At 42.0% G+C, this 18021-nt stretch overlaps 1 protein-coding gene across 3 annotated transcripts in view; it reads right to left on the bottom strand.

The window, feature by feature from the left end:
• The window catches only part of FBXW4 (F-box and WD repeat domain containing 4), an 86007-nt gene extending 68525 nt beyond the window's left edge, over nucleotides 1-17482 (bottom strand). The window contains exons 1-2 of one of the 3 annotated variants that reach the window (XM_080642474.1): nucleotides 17464-17482; nucleotides 2045-2140 (exon numbers count right to left, since the gene is read on the bottom strand). In XM_080642474.1, coding sequence (XP_080498600.1) covers nucleotides 2045-2139 — 95 coding nt within the window. In that variant the 5' untranslated portion in view covers nucleotide 2140; nucleotides 17464-17482. The other 2 variants (XM_080642473.1, XM_080642472.1) reach the window with 2 other exon arrangements.
• Nucleotides 17483-18021: the final 539 nt, after the last annotated feature.

Genomic DNA, 18021 nt, shown 5'->3' with positions numbered 1-18021 from the left:
GGTTCCAAGACTCCCATACATGTCTCCCATACAATAGACTGGTTAGGGTATGATAGAGAAAGGAGAAGAGTGATCCCAGGAAAGCTCCCTTCCTTTGTCATTCTAGAGCAAAGGGGCCATTTTCTAGTATAAGTGAAAGGAATAAAGCCATTTAGGAAAGGATGGTAATAATGTACTGATTAGATACCTAGATCCTCACAGGAGATATCTACATTTCTAAATGTATGAGAGGATACAGTGTAAGAGTAGCAATGGAAAAACACAGACCCTAGGGCCATTTACTACAGGGGCTACAGAGAAATAGTTATCATAGGCAGCTGATAAAATAAATCCAGAGTTAAAGATTCCCTCTACAATCTGGCAAGAAGAAAGGTAGAGGGGAAAAAGAAGACATATGTAAAACTTTAAACAATTAAAAAAAAAAAAGAGTAAAGGTAGAAGCCACAGACCAGTCCCATGGCTCAGAATGAGATTTAAGAAGAAAGAAGGCTCTGCCAGACACCAGCTCTCTGTGGGGCCTAAGCCCCTTTCCCAAGGTAGACATCCCAGCAGCCTGTCCCACTCTACCTAGGGATTCTGGAGCTACCAGGCCCTAAGCAAAGCATAGGGACAGCTGATTCATCCCCATTTACAGACACCATCTCTCACTGCCAAGCCTGTCTGAGCAAACTGGGCTGTGTTTCTTCCCCAGACTCCTTAATACAGGCGTCATGGGAATGTGGAAAAGTTCTGCAAATTGACTTGACGGGCCATTAAATGCAGCTTGGACTTTGTAATAACTGAGTTTCTGCTTGTGAGGTTTTTACAAGTGTGTGCATATATTATATGGAACATGTGTAGACTGTGTATAGATGCCTGCATTCTCACTCATTATGCACATTCCTCTTCAACATCCCCTTGCATGAGTTTGTGGCACACTCAAGTGGGCAGCAAGCAGAGGGGTTTGAAATTCAAGTTAAGAGCCATCTGGTAAACAGCCATTGCCTAGGACAAGAAACTAGGTTCATGCCAGGTGAACAGTGGAGAATCCCAGGGCAGCCTGGTAACTGTTTTGTGTGTTTATTTGCCAAACTGCTTTAAACCAGCCAAAAATAATAATAAAAATAAAAATGCCAGGGACAAAACCTTGATAGAGAAATAAACTCTACTTTATAGTATTAAAAGACAAAAGTGGGAAGCAACGGGTAAAGTCCTTCATCATAAAAATCCACATTTCTCCCCTGTAGTTTCTTTACCGTCACCACTATCACATTAATTCGCAGTAGCCGATGTCAATAAAACCAGTAGAAACTGGACACAAGAGAGAAAGGGTCATCAGATGAAGAAGCCTGGCTTATATCTATCAGTACAGGTACAGCTGAGCAATCATGATATTCCCTATTCATTCCAACAATCAACAAAGAGCACTTTTTTTGGTAGAGAGTCATGTAATAACTTTGAAAAGTTATTATATAAAAGTTATTATGATAAAGCATAAAATCTGTGGCATTAGTAGTTCCAAGGTCATTATTTAAATCTCCTAGCACTTTTTCTGAGCTCTGCCTCCTGTAACATATATATACAAACCTTTAGATTCTATTTTGCTTTTTTAATAAAGTAGGGGAAAGAACTATAAGAAGTCAGGAGTAAAAGTGTAACTCCCTAGAGTAGAAGATTTAAAGAAAAATAATTGTAAAACAAGATGTGTTGAAATATTGGCTTCATTTATTTCTTTTGATGAGATACATTAACAGTGGTTACCTCTGAGTGGCAGGATTATAAGTTGTTTTATTTTCTTCTTTAAATTTTTCTATTTTTTTCAAATTTCTACAATAAACATTTATTGTTTTTATAATCATAAAAATATGGAATTCGTTAAAATACCATTTCTGTAATACTTTTGATGTGAAAATGTTGTCCCTCTGATGACCCCTTTGTCATATTTAAAGGATCACCAGGGCCATCTACCCAAGAAAGGCTACTCAATTCTAGCTAGGACCAGATTTTTCACTTCCCAGTATGCTTTTCTGTCACAAATAGCTTTAAGAGTCAAAAGGCTACTTACCTGCATCTCCACTTCAACAGAATCCCCTCTCGGCAGCGCCCCAACCTCCAGTTTTGAGACACCTTCACTCGTTCTTTTACTGGTACACTGGCCATCCTGTGTCCAGACAAAACAGATAATTCAGTCACTACCACTCATTGCCAACCAGAGAAAATTCCATGGGCTTACAAGTCAGGACTCAGGAATATCCAGAATATATCTGGATATAAGTGAAGGGGCTAGGAGACAAGAAGGGAATAACTCTTCTCTCTCCATGCTAAGATAACTAAGAAATTCAAGGAGAACAGCTTTTCCTTTCAAGTGTCTATAGTGATGCTAAAGCAATTTACTTTTTTTTTTCATTTTATTTTATTTTTTATTTTTTTATTGTTTGAAGTATTACAAATAGTAGTACATATGTCTCCTTTTTTTTTCCCCATTGACCTCCCGCCGGCCTCTCCTACCCCCCAATACATGCCTTTACCTGCCCCCACCCACCAGTGTCTTGTATCCATTGGTTATGCTTATATGCATGTGTACAAGTCCTTCAGTTGATCTCTTACAGACCCCCCCACTGCCCAACCTCCCCTGCCTTCCCGCTGTAGTTTGACAGACTGTTTAAAGCAATTTAACAGAGAAAGGATGACAAACAGTGCTGGAAGCACAGGCTATCCATAAGGAAAAAAATTAACCCTGACCCCTACCTCACACCATAAGGAAAAATTAATTCAAAATAGATCACAGACCTAAGCAAATAATCTGTTTATAAAACTACATATCAGCCCTGACAGGTTTGGCTCAGTGGATAGAGCGTCAGCCTGCGGACTGAAGGGCCCCGGGTTCGATTCTGGTCAATGGCATGTGCCTTGGTTGCGGGCACATCCCCAGTGGGGGGATGTGCAGGAGGCAGCTGATCGATGTTTCTCTCTCATTGATGTTTCTGGCTCTCTGTCCCTCTCCCTTCCTCTTTGTGAAAAATCAATAAAATATATTTTCTTAAAAAAAACTGCATATCAGTAGAGCAAAAACTGATTTAGATTATCATTTCATATCACAATAAAATCCCCCAAAATGAAAGTGAATTTAAAATAGTTTTTTAACTAAAAGTAGTTTAAATACTGCACAGAAGAAAAAAGAGATTAACATGAAAGCAACAGAGTAGGGAAAATTAACAGTTAATACCATAGGTAAAAGTTTTATGCTTAAAAGTTTTAAGGGACTGTAAAAACTTATCAGGGTAACACCCTGTCTCCAATACTCTGTCATCCATATCCAAAAGCAGATAAGAGACACAGTGTTCACATGATAAAACACTAGGGAAACATCCACACCAATAATAGTTCACAGAAATGCACATTAAAACAACTTTTAAAAATAAATAATAAATAAAATTTAAAGACAACTATTGAAAGTACCACCTCACATCTATTAAGTGGAAAAACCACACTAACTTTGGTTTGACAGAAGGATTTGGGTTTGGCTATGCATTGCTAGCAGCATGCTGATACAGCTTTTCAGAAAGGAATTCTGTGGAGAAAAGTTGTTAAATGACAGCTTCTGACCCAGCATTCCCACTTTGGGCACTGCATCGCAAAGACATAATTCAAAAGAAAAATAGATTTTATGAAGATATAGTTTCAGCTATACACTGAGTGGCCAGATTATTATGATCTCTGAATGCATAATAATCTGGCCACCCAGTGTACTTATGTACTTATGTATAAGGGAAAGCTTGCAAATCTTGATATATCAAGGGACAAGGAGATAGTGGCCCCCAGCCTCTGGCTAGTAAGTCCTCTGCTTCTTTCTAACTACCCACAATGCAGTTCTTATACATGGAAAAACCTTATTTTAAAATCTCAACTCTGTGGTCAGTCTACACTGAGTGGCCAGATTATTATGCATTCAGAGATCATAATAATCTGGCCACTCAGTGTATATTAGAGTTAAAATCTGAAAATAGCCCAAATGTCTGTCTGTGGGAGAGAATGGTATATATACTAATACAATAAAATATATTGCCACTAGAAATGATAAATGTGAGGACTGCAAAATACTTTGGAAATGACAATAGCAAGGAATGGTAATTTTAAAACTAAGTCAAATTTATAAAGTAGAGGTGAGGAGACACTACATAAAATTATGTCTCCATAAATAACAGGTCAGAAGAGGTAAATAGATGGTACTTTAGGAAGTGAGCAATTTAAAAAAATATATCACATAATTATTGAGAGTTAGGTCTTTCAATTTACCTTTAAATAGTAGATTAAATGCAGTTATGGGGAAAGTATAGAATGCAGACTTAGAAAACTGGGATCCAAACCTGGTTATCTAATTTCTCTAGTTATCAATTTCTTTGCCTATGAAAGGGTAATATTTCACAATTGTGGTGTTTTAAAGATGACAACTAAAACAAAGTACAGTATAAGTTATAAATCACCACAAAAGGTTAATTTTACATGAATATAAATATATGTAGTGATTAATATCCATTAATGGTGCCATCTCTAAAAGCTAATTCAATAATCATTTGTTTTTCTTCTAATTCAATTATAACTATTAGAAACTGTTCTTCTAATGTCAAACTTAGTCCTCTTTCCAGCTGAATGATTAGTATTTGGGTGTACACATGCTAAAGCTAAAATATATTACTAAATTTGTCCATTGGGTGACTAAGGTCCTTGATTTCACATTACTAATAAGCAACCTATACTACCAACTAGACAGAGAACTGAGGACAGTAAAAGATATTCAACAGGGCCCGGCCATGGTGGCTCAGTAGTTGAGCATCGATCTATGAACTAGGAGGTCACAGTTTCCGGTCAGGGCACATGCCTGAATTGTGGGTTCGATCCCTAGTGGGGGGCATGCAGGTGGCAGATGATCAATGATTCTTTCTCATCGTTGATGTTTCTATTTCTCTCTCTCCCTCTCACTTCCTCTCTGAAATAAACAAAATATATTTTAAAATTTTATTTTTTTAAAAATATAGTCAACAGGATGGACCAAAAGAATTGAAGTCTTAATGAAAAAGATTAGACTTCCTGTCAAATCTTATTTGCATAGCCCAGATATAAAAGAAGAGCATAACCAATGGACACAGACAGTAGGGGGGTGAGGGCATGTGCTGGGGGGTGGGAGCAGCTGGGGAGAGGTCAATGGGGGGAAAAAGGAGACATATGTAATACTTTAAACAATAAAGAATTAAATTTTTTTTTAAAAAGATGGTTTACAGCTAACCTCTCCTCTTCCGTTAGGTCTAAGTTCATAGGTGGAATAAAACCAAAATTGAATGTTCTGGATCATAACAGGAAGGAAACAAGGGGGAATAAATCAGTGTATCTCCTGAATTGGGATAAGGACAACACTTCTCTCATCTCCCTGGTCACTTAACTGCAATTTGGTGACATTTTACTAAGGGTCAAAGCACTGCCCTGAGGGCCTGATCACAGCAGCAAGAAACTTTCAAAGTTGAACTTTAGAAGCTGCTACCAAATAGCAGGTGCAGGCTTCCTCTCCCACAATGAATGCCACAATCAAAATACTCGCTCTGGTCCTTCAAATCAAATTTCAACTGTTTTAAACCATTCCATTTGGCTTTCAGTGAGAAATAGTACCACTTTGTTAATGTTAAGAGCAATTGAACAACCAGGCTTTTTCATCCCTTTTTTTTTTTTTTTTTTTAAATCATCTCTGATGGTTTCCTAGCTGGACAAATCATTTTCATGTTCTTACTGGTTTTAGTGCCTGGAAAATCAGGAATAAAAAAATCTTTCTCTGAAAGCAAGTACCCCTCCTTCCCTGTGGGGACCTGTTGTGGTCCAGTCAGAGAGGGTCAGTAAAACAAGGCCGCAGAAGTGCCTGAGAAGACAGGAGCAGTTGCCTCTGGGAATTCAATAAGGACCCTGGTTCCCATCCTTGAAATGCTCTCTGGTTGGCTGTTTCTGCAACACAGTTATTGATGTAAAGTGGGGGTACTCCCTCCAAAAATGGTTGCTGCCCTGTAAATAAACCTCTTGCATGGCTGTTAATGCACGGAGGAATCTCTAACCTGGCCTATGGGCCCACTGGAACTTCCATTTTCCCAGCCCTCCTTCTCTTGCCTCAGGCTCATTTTTCCACTTGGGCCCCCTCTTCTCAGCTTTCCGGCACTTAGTCACCATTATAGTTTGACTGCATTCCTGGGCACATGACCTATTTTAAACAAAAACAATACAACATGCACCCACAGTAAGCTATTGGGCCCCTTAAAATCTTGGCAACAAGTGTTGTCCAGAGGGATAGAAATTAATCTAGGCAGTTATCTAGAGTCCCCTTTCATTTCACCCCTCCTCACACTCCAAACCAAAAGCAAATAAATAAACCGAATCTGAAGAAAAATGGTTGGGGGGTAAAGGAAGGGGAAGTGTGGATATATTATAGAGGTCTTAAACCTGCACAGTCCCTAAGATTAGAAAGCTCCTGCATCACAAATCAATTTCCCTCCCTGCTCTATCTCGAAGTTTGACTCCCCTTGTTTGACTCCCCTTGATGCCACCCAAGCTGTCCACCTGCATGACTGGCATGATTACCATAAACATAACTTCCTGCTGACTTGAAAATTCAGAAAGGGAGGGTATCTGTCCACAAGTGATGGACAAGGCCATCTCAAGGGGCACTTGGCTAAGGAGGGGAAACAGGACTATGCAAAATGATGCTTGAGGGCCTGGAATTTTAAATTAATACTATCTCTATTTCTTTTATCATCTTACTCTCCAGAAAGCAGAGTTCCCCCCCCCACACACACACACATTGCCTGTCCCCACCAGCTCTTCAACTAAACTAATAATTTGGCTTTAAGTAGAAGTATTTAAACAGCCCAAGACAAGAAACTTCTAACTCTTCCTCTATATTTGGCATTAAGCTAAATCCTCCAATAGCCCTCAGCAGCAGAGGTCCATAATTAGGTTAAAAAAAAATCAATGAAAAATCATATTGTGTTAAATTGCTTACTCTTTTGGTCAGGGAACAGGGAGTAACCCAAACATGCAAGGTGAAGTGACACTGTAGGGGCCATGCCAGCATGAGGACAGAACCATGCACGAGAGCATGGAGTGACTCACATCTCCCATGAAAGGCCTCCAAATGACAACTCACGTTACTCATTCAACCTCACCTCCCATGGCTCCACACTATGCAAGTGAACTCCGGCCAAGTCCATCTCCTCTACATTTATAACTATACCCACACCTTCTCCTATATTGCCAGCACCAGCCTACCTTTTTCCTTGACAAATGCCTCCTTCCCTCTTCTGGGCACTAGTCAAATTCACCCATTCTTCACGATCCAGCTTACGCCTCTACTTCACTAACCCCTCCAAACATTCCTATCCCTCTCATGTGAACCCATAGGCTGAACCTATCATAAACCTAGGCTTGTTAGCTTTTCACAGCTCTATATCTTGTTTGTCCAATACAGTCATAAATTCCAGAGGATCAAGTCTTAAACCTCTTAGTACTTCTAAAAGTGGATCTCAACCAGTGGTATACCAGGAGCCCTGAATAAGTGTGCCATCAAATTTTAAACAATTTATAGAATTTATTTTCATTCAAAAAGGAGCCACACTTTTATAAAGTTTTCTGTGAGACACACCACTGAGCCACAGTGTGACTTGTGACACAGTTGCTGCAAATAAGAGGAAGATTGCATGTTCAGAGGAATAGATATAAACTTTACCTCAAAGTATATTATAAGAGAACAAGGTCAGGGCAGTAATAGTTCTACTCCAACAGGAACATACCAGAAGGTGAACAAGTATATATATAAACCAGTTTTTCAACTTTCTAAAACTTGCTTTTAAAAAAAGACATTCACCTTTTAATCCTTTAATGTACTATCAAAAATTCTAACATCATACACAAAAGTATGTCTTAGACACAAAAGGTGAGAACCATGGTCCTAATATAATAGGTATTTGGATAGAAACTGCTTAAACAAGTTCTCAAAAGTGCAGTTTCCCTTTGCAAGTCACAGTTTCAACAATATCTATAGATTTTCAGCCTGGACATACTACCTTCAAGCTCCAAAGGCCCTTCCTGGAAATGTATAATACAGCACATCTTCAGGAATACAACCAAGGCTTCCAAATTCTTATGCTAGACAGCCTTCACGGGAGGAATTTGAGCAGATAAAGTATCTTAATGTGACACCCACATGTCAAAGCTGTCCAAAGCAGTTTTAGAAGCACTGGGCATGACCCTGATTCCTTCAGTGAGCTTAGGATTTATGGTCATGTTCACATTCACACTCATTTCCTCCTGCTGTTGGTCAAGTTCTGTATTTGTAGGACACTTGACCAGTGTGCATGTTCTGCAAGAGGTTAAGAAATATTGATCCGTGAAAAAAAGAATTTTATAATAAAAACGTTTTGGGCAATAAATGGGTCTCTGTCACAGGACATTTCAGTGTCTTTAATTTACCAGTGGGCACTGTGAATCCCCAAAAGAGGGGATGTGGAACATAGCATTTCCCACACTCATTTGATTTCAGACACCCTAGAAAAAGACAAGTATTAGTTCCTACTGAAGATTACTTATGTCTAACTGAACAGTAAAAACTGTAAGAATGTCTCAATAAAAATACCAGGTTTAACATGCACAAAGCCAAGAAAACCAACGATGCCAGATACTGAATTTATATTGCACTGTCTTTTGAACACTCAGCAGGAATAAACTCCCACACTCATTTGATCACAGAATCAGTTTTCAAGAACCCCACAATACAAGGCTAATCTAGCAGTTTCTGAGAATAAACAACAGCAAGAAAGATGCTACTATGTCTTTTTTAGAATAGACCATCTTCCAAGTGAAACCTGAACTGGACACTAACAGACTCAAAGTGGACTTTATTCTCATACCTTCAAAATGACTTTTCCCTGGACTCTCCATCTGAAATGTGAGAGGAATACACTACTCTGCTTCTCGGGGTTATCTCATAGTTTTTAATCTTATAACTGTATTCCATATTAATCACCAAAGCAGATTCTTAGCCGTAGTGGCCAAGTTTCAAAACCCCTGGTGCCTTCCAGCCTGGGATGAAGGGATGGAGAGAACATGAACTAGATACCACCCAGAAAGCTTTTATATATCCAGTTCCTAGGCCACTATGATAAAGTCAAACTACAGCCAAGATAAGTGATAAATGAGCAGTTCTCCTTTAGTAACTCCTAGGGGAAGGCCTCTCTTAGCACACACACCACCCGTATCTGAATCTTGACCCACCTTTTCAATATGGACTTTCTAAACGAAAATTCAAAGTAGCATGGGGGCTACAGAGAAGAAAGAGAAGTACTGGCAGAACCCATTACAGAGCTAGTCAGCAGGGGAAATATCATTCCTTTCAGTGAAACAGCTTTCCAGGAACAGTATCTCAACATATTTATTATAAAACAATTTCATTTCCCTGTCGCATCACCTGCCATTCCATCCCCATCCCCCCCGCAAAAAGCCCACAGATTGTGGATTTCCTCTCATTCTTGGCAGAGTTACCAGAAGAAATATAATACCCTCTTCAGACTGCTTCCAACAGCTGCTAGAACAAGAGGGGGAGCTGGGGTAACCTTCCAAAGCTGCCTCTAAAAATGACCATTCATCCTGCCAAACCATGCAGCCAGTAAACATAGGACTTCTCTTTCTCTGCTACTTAAAACAAGGGGAGACCCACCAAAAGCAACAGTGTCCCCTAGTCCAAAATACTTACCTCCAGCCCATCTGTTCTTCTCAACTTGACTCTAAGCTAAAACCTCTTGTACAGTAAGCCACCAACCACTTTCTTCCCTAACATGTATTCCTTGAAACAATCCTCTAATACTTCACAGGACTAGTTGTTGTTGTTTTTTAATTTGTTTGTTTAACCCACCCATTTGCAAGGTAGAATTCTTATCAAACTCTTATTCAGTGTAATTTCCTTATCTCTGTCCACCTCCCCAATACCTAGTACACACACACACACACACACACACACACAACACACACACATATATCCCTTTTCAGGTCAAGAACCTTGAAAAACAAAAGTCTAGGAACAAATTCAGCAATGGCTACACTGTACCCTAGCCCTTTCCCCTTCCCCAACATCATCATACACTGTATGCACTTTTCTGTCTAGAAAAACCCCATCACCAGGCAGCAGAGAGACTGCCAGTTAGCCTTCAGCCTCTCCGCTGAGACCACCAACAAAGAAGTTCACGAATGTCAACTGGGGGCAAAAGCAATATCTCTCTTTGCTGAGGAGAAACTGGACAGAGCCTCCAGCATCATTCCCCAAAGGTGACAGCCGGGGTTGAGTGAAGACCGTGAAAACTGTACAAGAGCTGGAGGAGAAATATAATGTAAGGAATGATTTGGAATCAGGGGCAGGAGAAGGCGGAGGGATGAACTGGCTGACCCCAAATGTCTTTTCCATCTCTAACTCCTATGATTCTTTGACCTCCAATTTTGTGCTGCGGACAAGGAATGGAAAGTCAACAGACGTAGTGATGTTTTGAAAGAGCCTGGCAGTCTGCTCTTGTCATTTAGTGGCCTTTGCATGTATTTTTTAAGGTGTCTCCAAGCCCTGTCTTCATTTCACAGTTGTCACCTTTCTCAGCAATTTGAACTCATGTCAAATACCAAAACGAAGGAGAAGAAGAAAGAATGTACTGGCAGTTAATTGTGGGCTAAAGAGGGGCAGGCACGGGGGCCCATTGGGTGGCCCAGACTTCCGAGGGCGATGTGGACAGTTTGAATATAGTGATGAAGAGCTGACTCCAAGTTGAGACAAGGTGGCCAAACCACTAACAAGAAATAAATTCTTTCTCCAGATAGTCTCACACTCAGTTTTAGATACAGTTCAGCATTTACATGATTCAGGACTCAAGATTCTTAATTAGCCCAACCATCTTGCTTCTACAAATTACAACTGCAGTTCCAGCTGAATCCTGGTCAGACCTGAGCAAGACTGAACAGAAAGAATAAACCAGATCTTTGGATTCTCAACCTCACCTAATGGTTGACACACCTGACATAAATCCTGGAGCTTAACAAAAATCTGTTTCTAAGAATCAAAGTCAGGGGTATGCCAATTTTTACTGAAAATTCAAAACTCAAACTTTCTCATTTTTCAAACAGTTTATTTTATCTTAAATTTTCAAGATTTACTGGAGCCTGGAGCCTGGCCTCCAGAAGAGTCTACCTGAACTCCCTGTTCCATGGTTACGAGCTGGGACCAGAAATGTATCCAATGCCGGAGTCAACCCAGAGTTAAGGTTAAGTTGTCACACAAAGGTAATTCTTTTCCATGTCAAACACTCAAAAACAGTTTGGTGTTATTTAACTGTGTTTCCTCAGTAACCTCACTGTCAGTTTGACTTCAGCAGCTCAAGCACAAGTTTTTACCTCAGGTGAAGGTGTTAGACACAGAAAATTGAAATGGACTACTGTAATATCTTCAAATATCATTCCAATAGGAATTGCTCATCTTGCAGATTGTGAGGACTCTGGGTTTCTCCATGTTTCTGCCTCCAAAGCTAGCAAATTCATCCCCTCCTCTTCAAGTTTTACAAGACTGGAAAGGATATAAGCAGCTTCTATATTCTCATGGTCTTGGAGGAAAAGGCCCCTTCCATTCTTCCAGTTTGCATTTGGAGGTACTGACTGTTCCTGCTTCCACAGGTGTATTGTTTTATTTTATAAGCATGTAAACTGAACTCAATTTTTATTAACTCACAGAACCTTAATAACATCCATACAGGGGTGGGCAAAAGTAGATTTACAGTTAATAAAACACATAATAATATAATAATTAATAAATACAAGAATATACAGTGTTTCGGCATACTCACAACTGTAAACCTACTTTTGCCAAGCCCTGTATACGAAACCTTGCAATGAACTGGAGAACAAGTAAGTGACTCTCCTTCCTAGGTAAGGCAGAAAGGTGAAGGAGAAAGCAAAGCTACTTTAAGTTGATATTTGTTTTAGGCATTAAATGTAACCAGTCAGCAATGCCTTCTCTGTTCAGAGTTAGGAAAGGAAACTTTATGCTTTCTGGGCCAAAAAAAAAATGCTCTTAGGCGCAATCATTTTAAAACAAACAAACACACTCTGCTTATCTGTGTCCATCTCGCCACTCTGGACGTTAATCATCACTGAAATAGATACCCCAGTTCCCCAGCCTCAAAGTGCTCCAAGCCTACCAGACCCTGTCTGAGGAATGAATGTACATGCCAGGGCAAACACCTCGGAGCCTTACTCCCTAAACACCTATTGTTAGTTCTAGGCAAATCTATCACAGGTAAATGCAAGAGGACCCAGGTATTGCTCAAAGGATATTTAAAATAAAATTCAATTTTGAAAACATATAGGACTTAATTTGGGAGGAGGGTTAAGTAGGCTTTCTTTAATATAAGACTGGTAGAAGTATTTTTTTAAAATAGGTTTACTAGTACATACACAGTTTTCCTTTCTTTGCTCTTGTTAATTTTCAGTATCAGAATATCTGCAGATAGCATCTTTGTTCTTCCACCTGTCACACTACTTGCATTTAGCCAATGTTATAAACTGACAGAGTTAAATTTCACTATTTTGTTTTTGAAGACAGAACTAGGTTAGTTTCCCCCCTGCTCTAGGGAAAACTTAAAAGATTGCTATATGAAACATTTCCTTGATTTTTATATTAAAGATATTTCTATTTCCCCAGGCTTCATAAAGCCTTCAAACAAAACTGATTTTAAGCCAGATGACTGACTCATGCTATCTCTGTGTCTGCTTGAAGAAAAAAAAACAAAAAACCCTCAGGATACCTACCAGTGTTCACTGTTTGGGTAAGAGGCCTAAAGGGAAGCAAATTATTTGTTTGTGGTTTAAAAGTGGCCAAAATGCCTTCAAGCACAAGTATAAGACCATTAACAAATCACAAGGAACCAAAGCAGTTCATCTTACTCACATCAACAAAGCTATGATCAGTTAGGAACAGCCAAACTGAATGGGACTTGCCCTGGGCCGGAAGGTCAGTAAACCTTAGCAGTTTGTGTTTCAGAGAATCAAGAGCTCTTCGGCAGGGAGTGCAGACCCTAAGCCCACAGGTTCTGCTGTCATGATTCCAAAAACATCGAGGACAGGTGAGAGAAACTAAGCCCTGTGTGTTTTCCCTCTTGCCTTTAGGCCGCATCTCCACTTTTGCCATATACAGATTGACTAGAGGAGAAGCCAAGCAATTAAGAAGTTCTACTTTACAACAATTTATTGAGTGCCTACCATGTGCTGAACACTGTAGCACTTACACATTTAAGCCTCATTTTTCTAGGTATGATATTCCTATTCTTTATAGATGCTAAAACTCTGATGCTGTGAGGTTAAGGTTAAATTTCTGATAAAATGAAGTTTTGTGTCACTTACAAAAATGTATCCCACTGTCCAATTGGCAATTAATTAGCCCAAAGCATGCACTACAGCCCTACCACTATCCAAGCAGCCATACTCTCACTGAACTTTGGGCCCTGGCGCCCTGATGCCCTAAGAGGAATGGGTGCATGCCACTCCCTCCAGGGATGACAACTACCTCTCTTGGTAGCTTATCACGTCTCTGCAGCTGTCCAGAAACAGACCACACTGGTAAACACTGGCTCCACCTGCTCGAATACAAACTTCTCTCAGCTCAGAAAACAGTGACCTTGCTCTTTATCAAGTGCTGTGGTAAAACAACTTCCCTAGAAGTTTGGAGATACCTCATCCTAGGGCACAGGCAAGAAATCAAAACATACAGGCCTACTAAGTAATAAAGCTGTATCACTTTGTAGTCTCAAAGCACTATAAACTTATAATGTAAACTCACTTGTATTTTGTTATTATTGCTTATAGAATGCACACTCATTCCCATTACCTCTCTTTTAAAACACTTGAAAAAACATTCTTTCATTCGTTCAATCTCCATAAGGAGAGAGAGAAAGCAAAACTTTGCCTTGGCTGGCGTGGCCAGTCATTTTAGCCAACTTCTCTTATAGGTCACCCGATACGTTCTCTGAAAGTTTTTCTTGTAAGGAATAAAGGTAACAAGACGACAACCCTCAAAACCCCAGATAATCATAATTATCGACAATAAAATCGTACTAGAATAAAAGCTAAACAAAATGACCAAAATTTATAAAAGATTAATCTTGTACATGATTAATAATACCCAACTAGAAAACATACTGAAGAGATTATTCATAATAAAAACAAAATGCACAAAATATTTAGGAATACTTAGGAATAAATGTAATAAAAGGTATGTGGGAACTTTATAGTGAAAACCACAAAAACTCTGAAAAGGCACAGAATTTATTTTTGCTTGGGTGGTTCAGTGGAAGTAGAGATGTCACACACACCAAAAAAAAATAAAATAAAAATCCAACAAGGATAATCTAATCCTAACAGATATTAGACCCTACCAAAAAATAATATTTAAAATAGTGTGGAAATGGAAAAATATATCAGTAGAACAAAATGGAGAGTTCAGATATAGATCACATATATACACATATACATATGTACACATGTGTATATATGTATGCCTGTGTACATTAATATTTGACAAAATAAGCTTTCTAAAACAAAGGGAAAGACAAGAATTATTTAACAAAAGGTACAGTGATAACTAGGTAGCCATTTAGACAATAAGAGTTGAACTCTCACCCCTTGCACACAAAAGTGATATTGATGAAAGTGTAAACTATTTTTAAAAATCAAATTATAACAGCCCTGGCTGGTGTGGCTCAGCTGGTTGGAGGATCATCCTGTGCACCAAAAGGTTGCCAATTCCATTCCCGGTCAAGGCACATGCCCAGGTTATGAGTTCAATTCCCAGTCGGGGTGCATGTGGGAGGCAACCAGTTAATATTCCACTCTCAAATTGATGTTTCTCTCTTTCTTCCTCTCTCTCTAAAATCAATTTAAAAAGTCAAATTATAAGAAAACAAGTAGCTATTCAAAGAAAAGATTTAACAGGTCTGTAGAGGAGTTATAAATTTCTCAGATTTGAGAGAAAATAAACCACAAAAGACTGACAGATTCTGATATACAGGGGTAGACAAAAGTAGGTTTACAGTTGTGAGTACACAAAAGTTTATTCTTGTGTTGCTATTAATTATTGTATTATTTTCCATTCAGTAAATGTAACCTATTTTTGCCCATCCTTGTATTTAAGTGTAAAACTTCTATAAGCTAAAAACATTAAAGTATAAAGAATTGGGGAAAATACTTGAATCAAAGATAACTAAAGCCTAATAGCTATGATCCACAGGATTCCAAATTTATAAGAAAAACATGAAGACTCCAATAGTAAATGGGCAACAACTTGGAACAATCTCATAGGTGAAACAAACACATGGGTAAATATTTATCCTGGTCAGTGGTAAAAGAAATGCAAAAATAACAAAACTTTGAGATATCATTATGTGCCCCAAAATAGCAAAGATTTTTAAAGTTCTCACATGAAATTGGTTTAATCATTCATTGCTGGTGCCACTGTGCCTTGATATACCTTTACAAACCAACCTTTGATTCCATAATGCCAATCTTGAGAATTTATCCTAAGTAACCAATTCAAAGAGAGAGATATGGAATGTGACTTATATTTCAATAAAGCTGTTACCAAACATTAAGTTATTCATTTCATTGTTATCTATAATAGCGAAAAGTTGGGCATAACATACAAATTCAATATTAGAGGAATGCTTTTAATCTCATTATGGTACAGCTTACGAACTTTTATTATGTACCTATTCTGTTAGAATCAGAAAGAGGAAGAAGTGTGCAACTGAAAAATTTAAAAACTGAATAGTTGTCTAGAGGTGGTGGCATTATAGCTTTTTATGTTTTAAAACGACTTTCTTTAGTGTTAATACTGTATTAGAACTACTTTTTTTTTTTTAACCCAGACTGGATGGAGTTGGGTGCAATCTGAAAACTTTTACTCCCCCCCCCATGTCCATACATGTTTTCCTTTCTATTTAATAGCTTAAGGGGTCAGGAAAGTTGTTCATTCAGAGGTCTCAGTTCCTGCCAAGAGCAAGCCGAACTGCAATGCCATGCCTTTACATACAGCCCACACGGAACCCAGCCTACTGCCATGCGCAGGCACCCTTCTGTGCGTCGTTCTGCCCGTATCAAGTCATAAACTATAGCTGACCCTGGCCCAGCGCCTTCTTTTCAGGTGTGAGCCCTTTTCTCCATATTTGGTTTTATCTGAGCCCTGGAGCCCAACAACTGTTAGAAGAGGGTGAGAGGATGAATGTCCACAAAACGTTCTGATAGACCACCCAGTGGACTGGACGTGAGCGCTAGACCGGGACCAGAGGAGGCCTCCAAAGCCACAGACCAGCCGGGCTCTCCGGGGCCGAGGAACGCAGGAGTCAACGTCGTGAAAAGACCACTAAAAGCTGCAGGGAGAGCTTACGATGGCTAATGGTGAGGAGCCGCCCACGGGGAGGGAGCGGACTGAGGGGTGCTCTCGGGAGGCTTCTTCTGATGGGAACCCGCCGAGAAGACAAGGGTGCTCGGGTTAGGGCCTCGGGGTTCGGGGGGGCGACACGGCCCCGGGCCGGCCAGGCCGCGGCGCCCCGCCCTTTCCCCGGACGCCGGCCGGCCCGGGGCGGGGAGCGGGCGGCGAGCGGGCGCTTACAGGTCGGTGCCGAGCCGCGTGAAGCCGGAGTTGAGCGAGGCCCGCGCTATCCGGCGCCAGAGCAGGTCGCAGCCGGTGAAGCGCCGCAGCCAGCGGCACACCTGCGCCAGGCGGCCGAGCGCCCGCGCGTCCAGGTAGGAGCAGATGAGCAGCAGCAGCTCCTCGGGCAGCCGCCAGAGCGCGGGCCCCGCGGCGGGGCGGCCGGCGGGCTCCCGGGCCGCCTCCTCCTCGGCCTCCGCCACGGCCGCCCCGGCCCCCGCGAGGCGGCCCCCGGCCTCTCCCCCGGGTCCCTGCGCTCCCTCCGGCCCGGCGTCCTCGCGCTGCCCCGCCCTGACCCTCCACTCCTGCCCATCGTCCCTTCCCTCGGCCTCCTTCCCCGGCCCTGCGCTCCTCTCCGCTCCCCTCACGACCCTGCCCGCTCCTTCCTCCTCGCGTTCGCCTCCCTCCGCTTCCGCCCCCGGGCCTGCGCTCGCTCCCGCCGCGGCTCCCGGCCCCGCCGCCTCCTGCGCGTCCTGCGGCCCCGGCTTCCCCTCCGCCCCGCTTCCTCTTCCGCCGGGCCCGGCTCCCGCTCTCCCCTTCCCCTTCCTCCGCTTCTCCCTCGCGGCCCTCCCTTCCTGCGGCTTCCTCGCCTCCCCGCACTCGCCCTCGCCCGGCCCGCCGTTCCCGGGGGACCCCAAGCGGCCCTGGCTGCCCATGAGCGGCCGCGGGGCCGGACCGACGCGGAGCCGAGCCCGAGCCGCCGCCGCCCCGGGAGGAGGCGATACCGTGTCGGACCGGGTCACATGGGGCGGCGCGGGCCGGGACCTGGGCCCGCCCCTCGCAGCCGCAGCCGCAGCCGCAGCCGCGGAGCCGCCGCTGGGTTCGGGCCGGGAAGCAGACCTCCCTCCCCCATGCCGGGGCCGCGGGGAGCGCTCGGTGCCAGCACGTGCATTCATTCTAGCGTGAGGCCCTGAGCCTGGCCAAGGCCGCCAGCCTAGCTTCCGCCTTCAGGAGCGGCTGGTTGGAGCTCCTGCCCTCAAGAAGCGCCCACTTGGATGGCCTGAGACCTCTCCTCCTCCTCGGGAGATGCCTCCTTTCCACGAGCCACATAACCAGGGCCCCACAAACTGCAGCCCCCTAGAAGTTGGCAGGTTCCTTAGCCTGGGTTCTCACAGGGTGGGAACCATGGTCCTGACAGTGAGCTGGCACTTTAGACATTTGGGGAGGTTTGCAGTTTTCTAGATCCTGAATCCCGTAACTCCCCAGTCTTGTAGCAGTAAATGGCAAAGCTAGGGCTTCTTAGTAGTCACCACCTGAATGCAAGTGGGTTCTTCAAAGTAACC

This window comes from Plecotus auritus, assembly GCF_963455305.1.
Source record: "Plecotus auritus genome assembly, chromosome: 9".
NCBI classification, from domain to species: Eukaryota; Metazoa; Chordata; class Mammalia; order Chiroptera; family Vespertilionidae; genus Plecotus; species Plecotus auritus.
The sequence above is the reverse complement of the archived record's forward strand: the minus strand, read 5'-3'. Positions and strand labels throughout refer to the sequence as shown.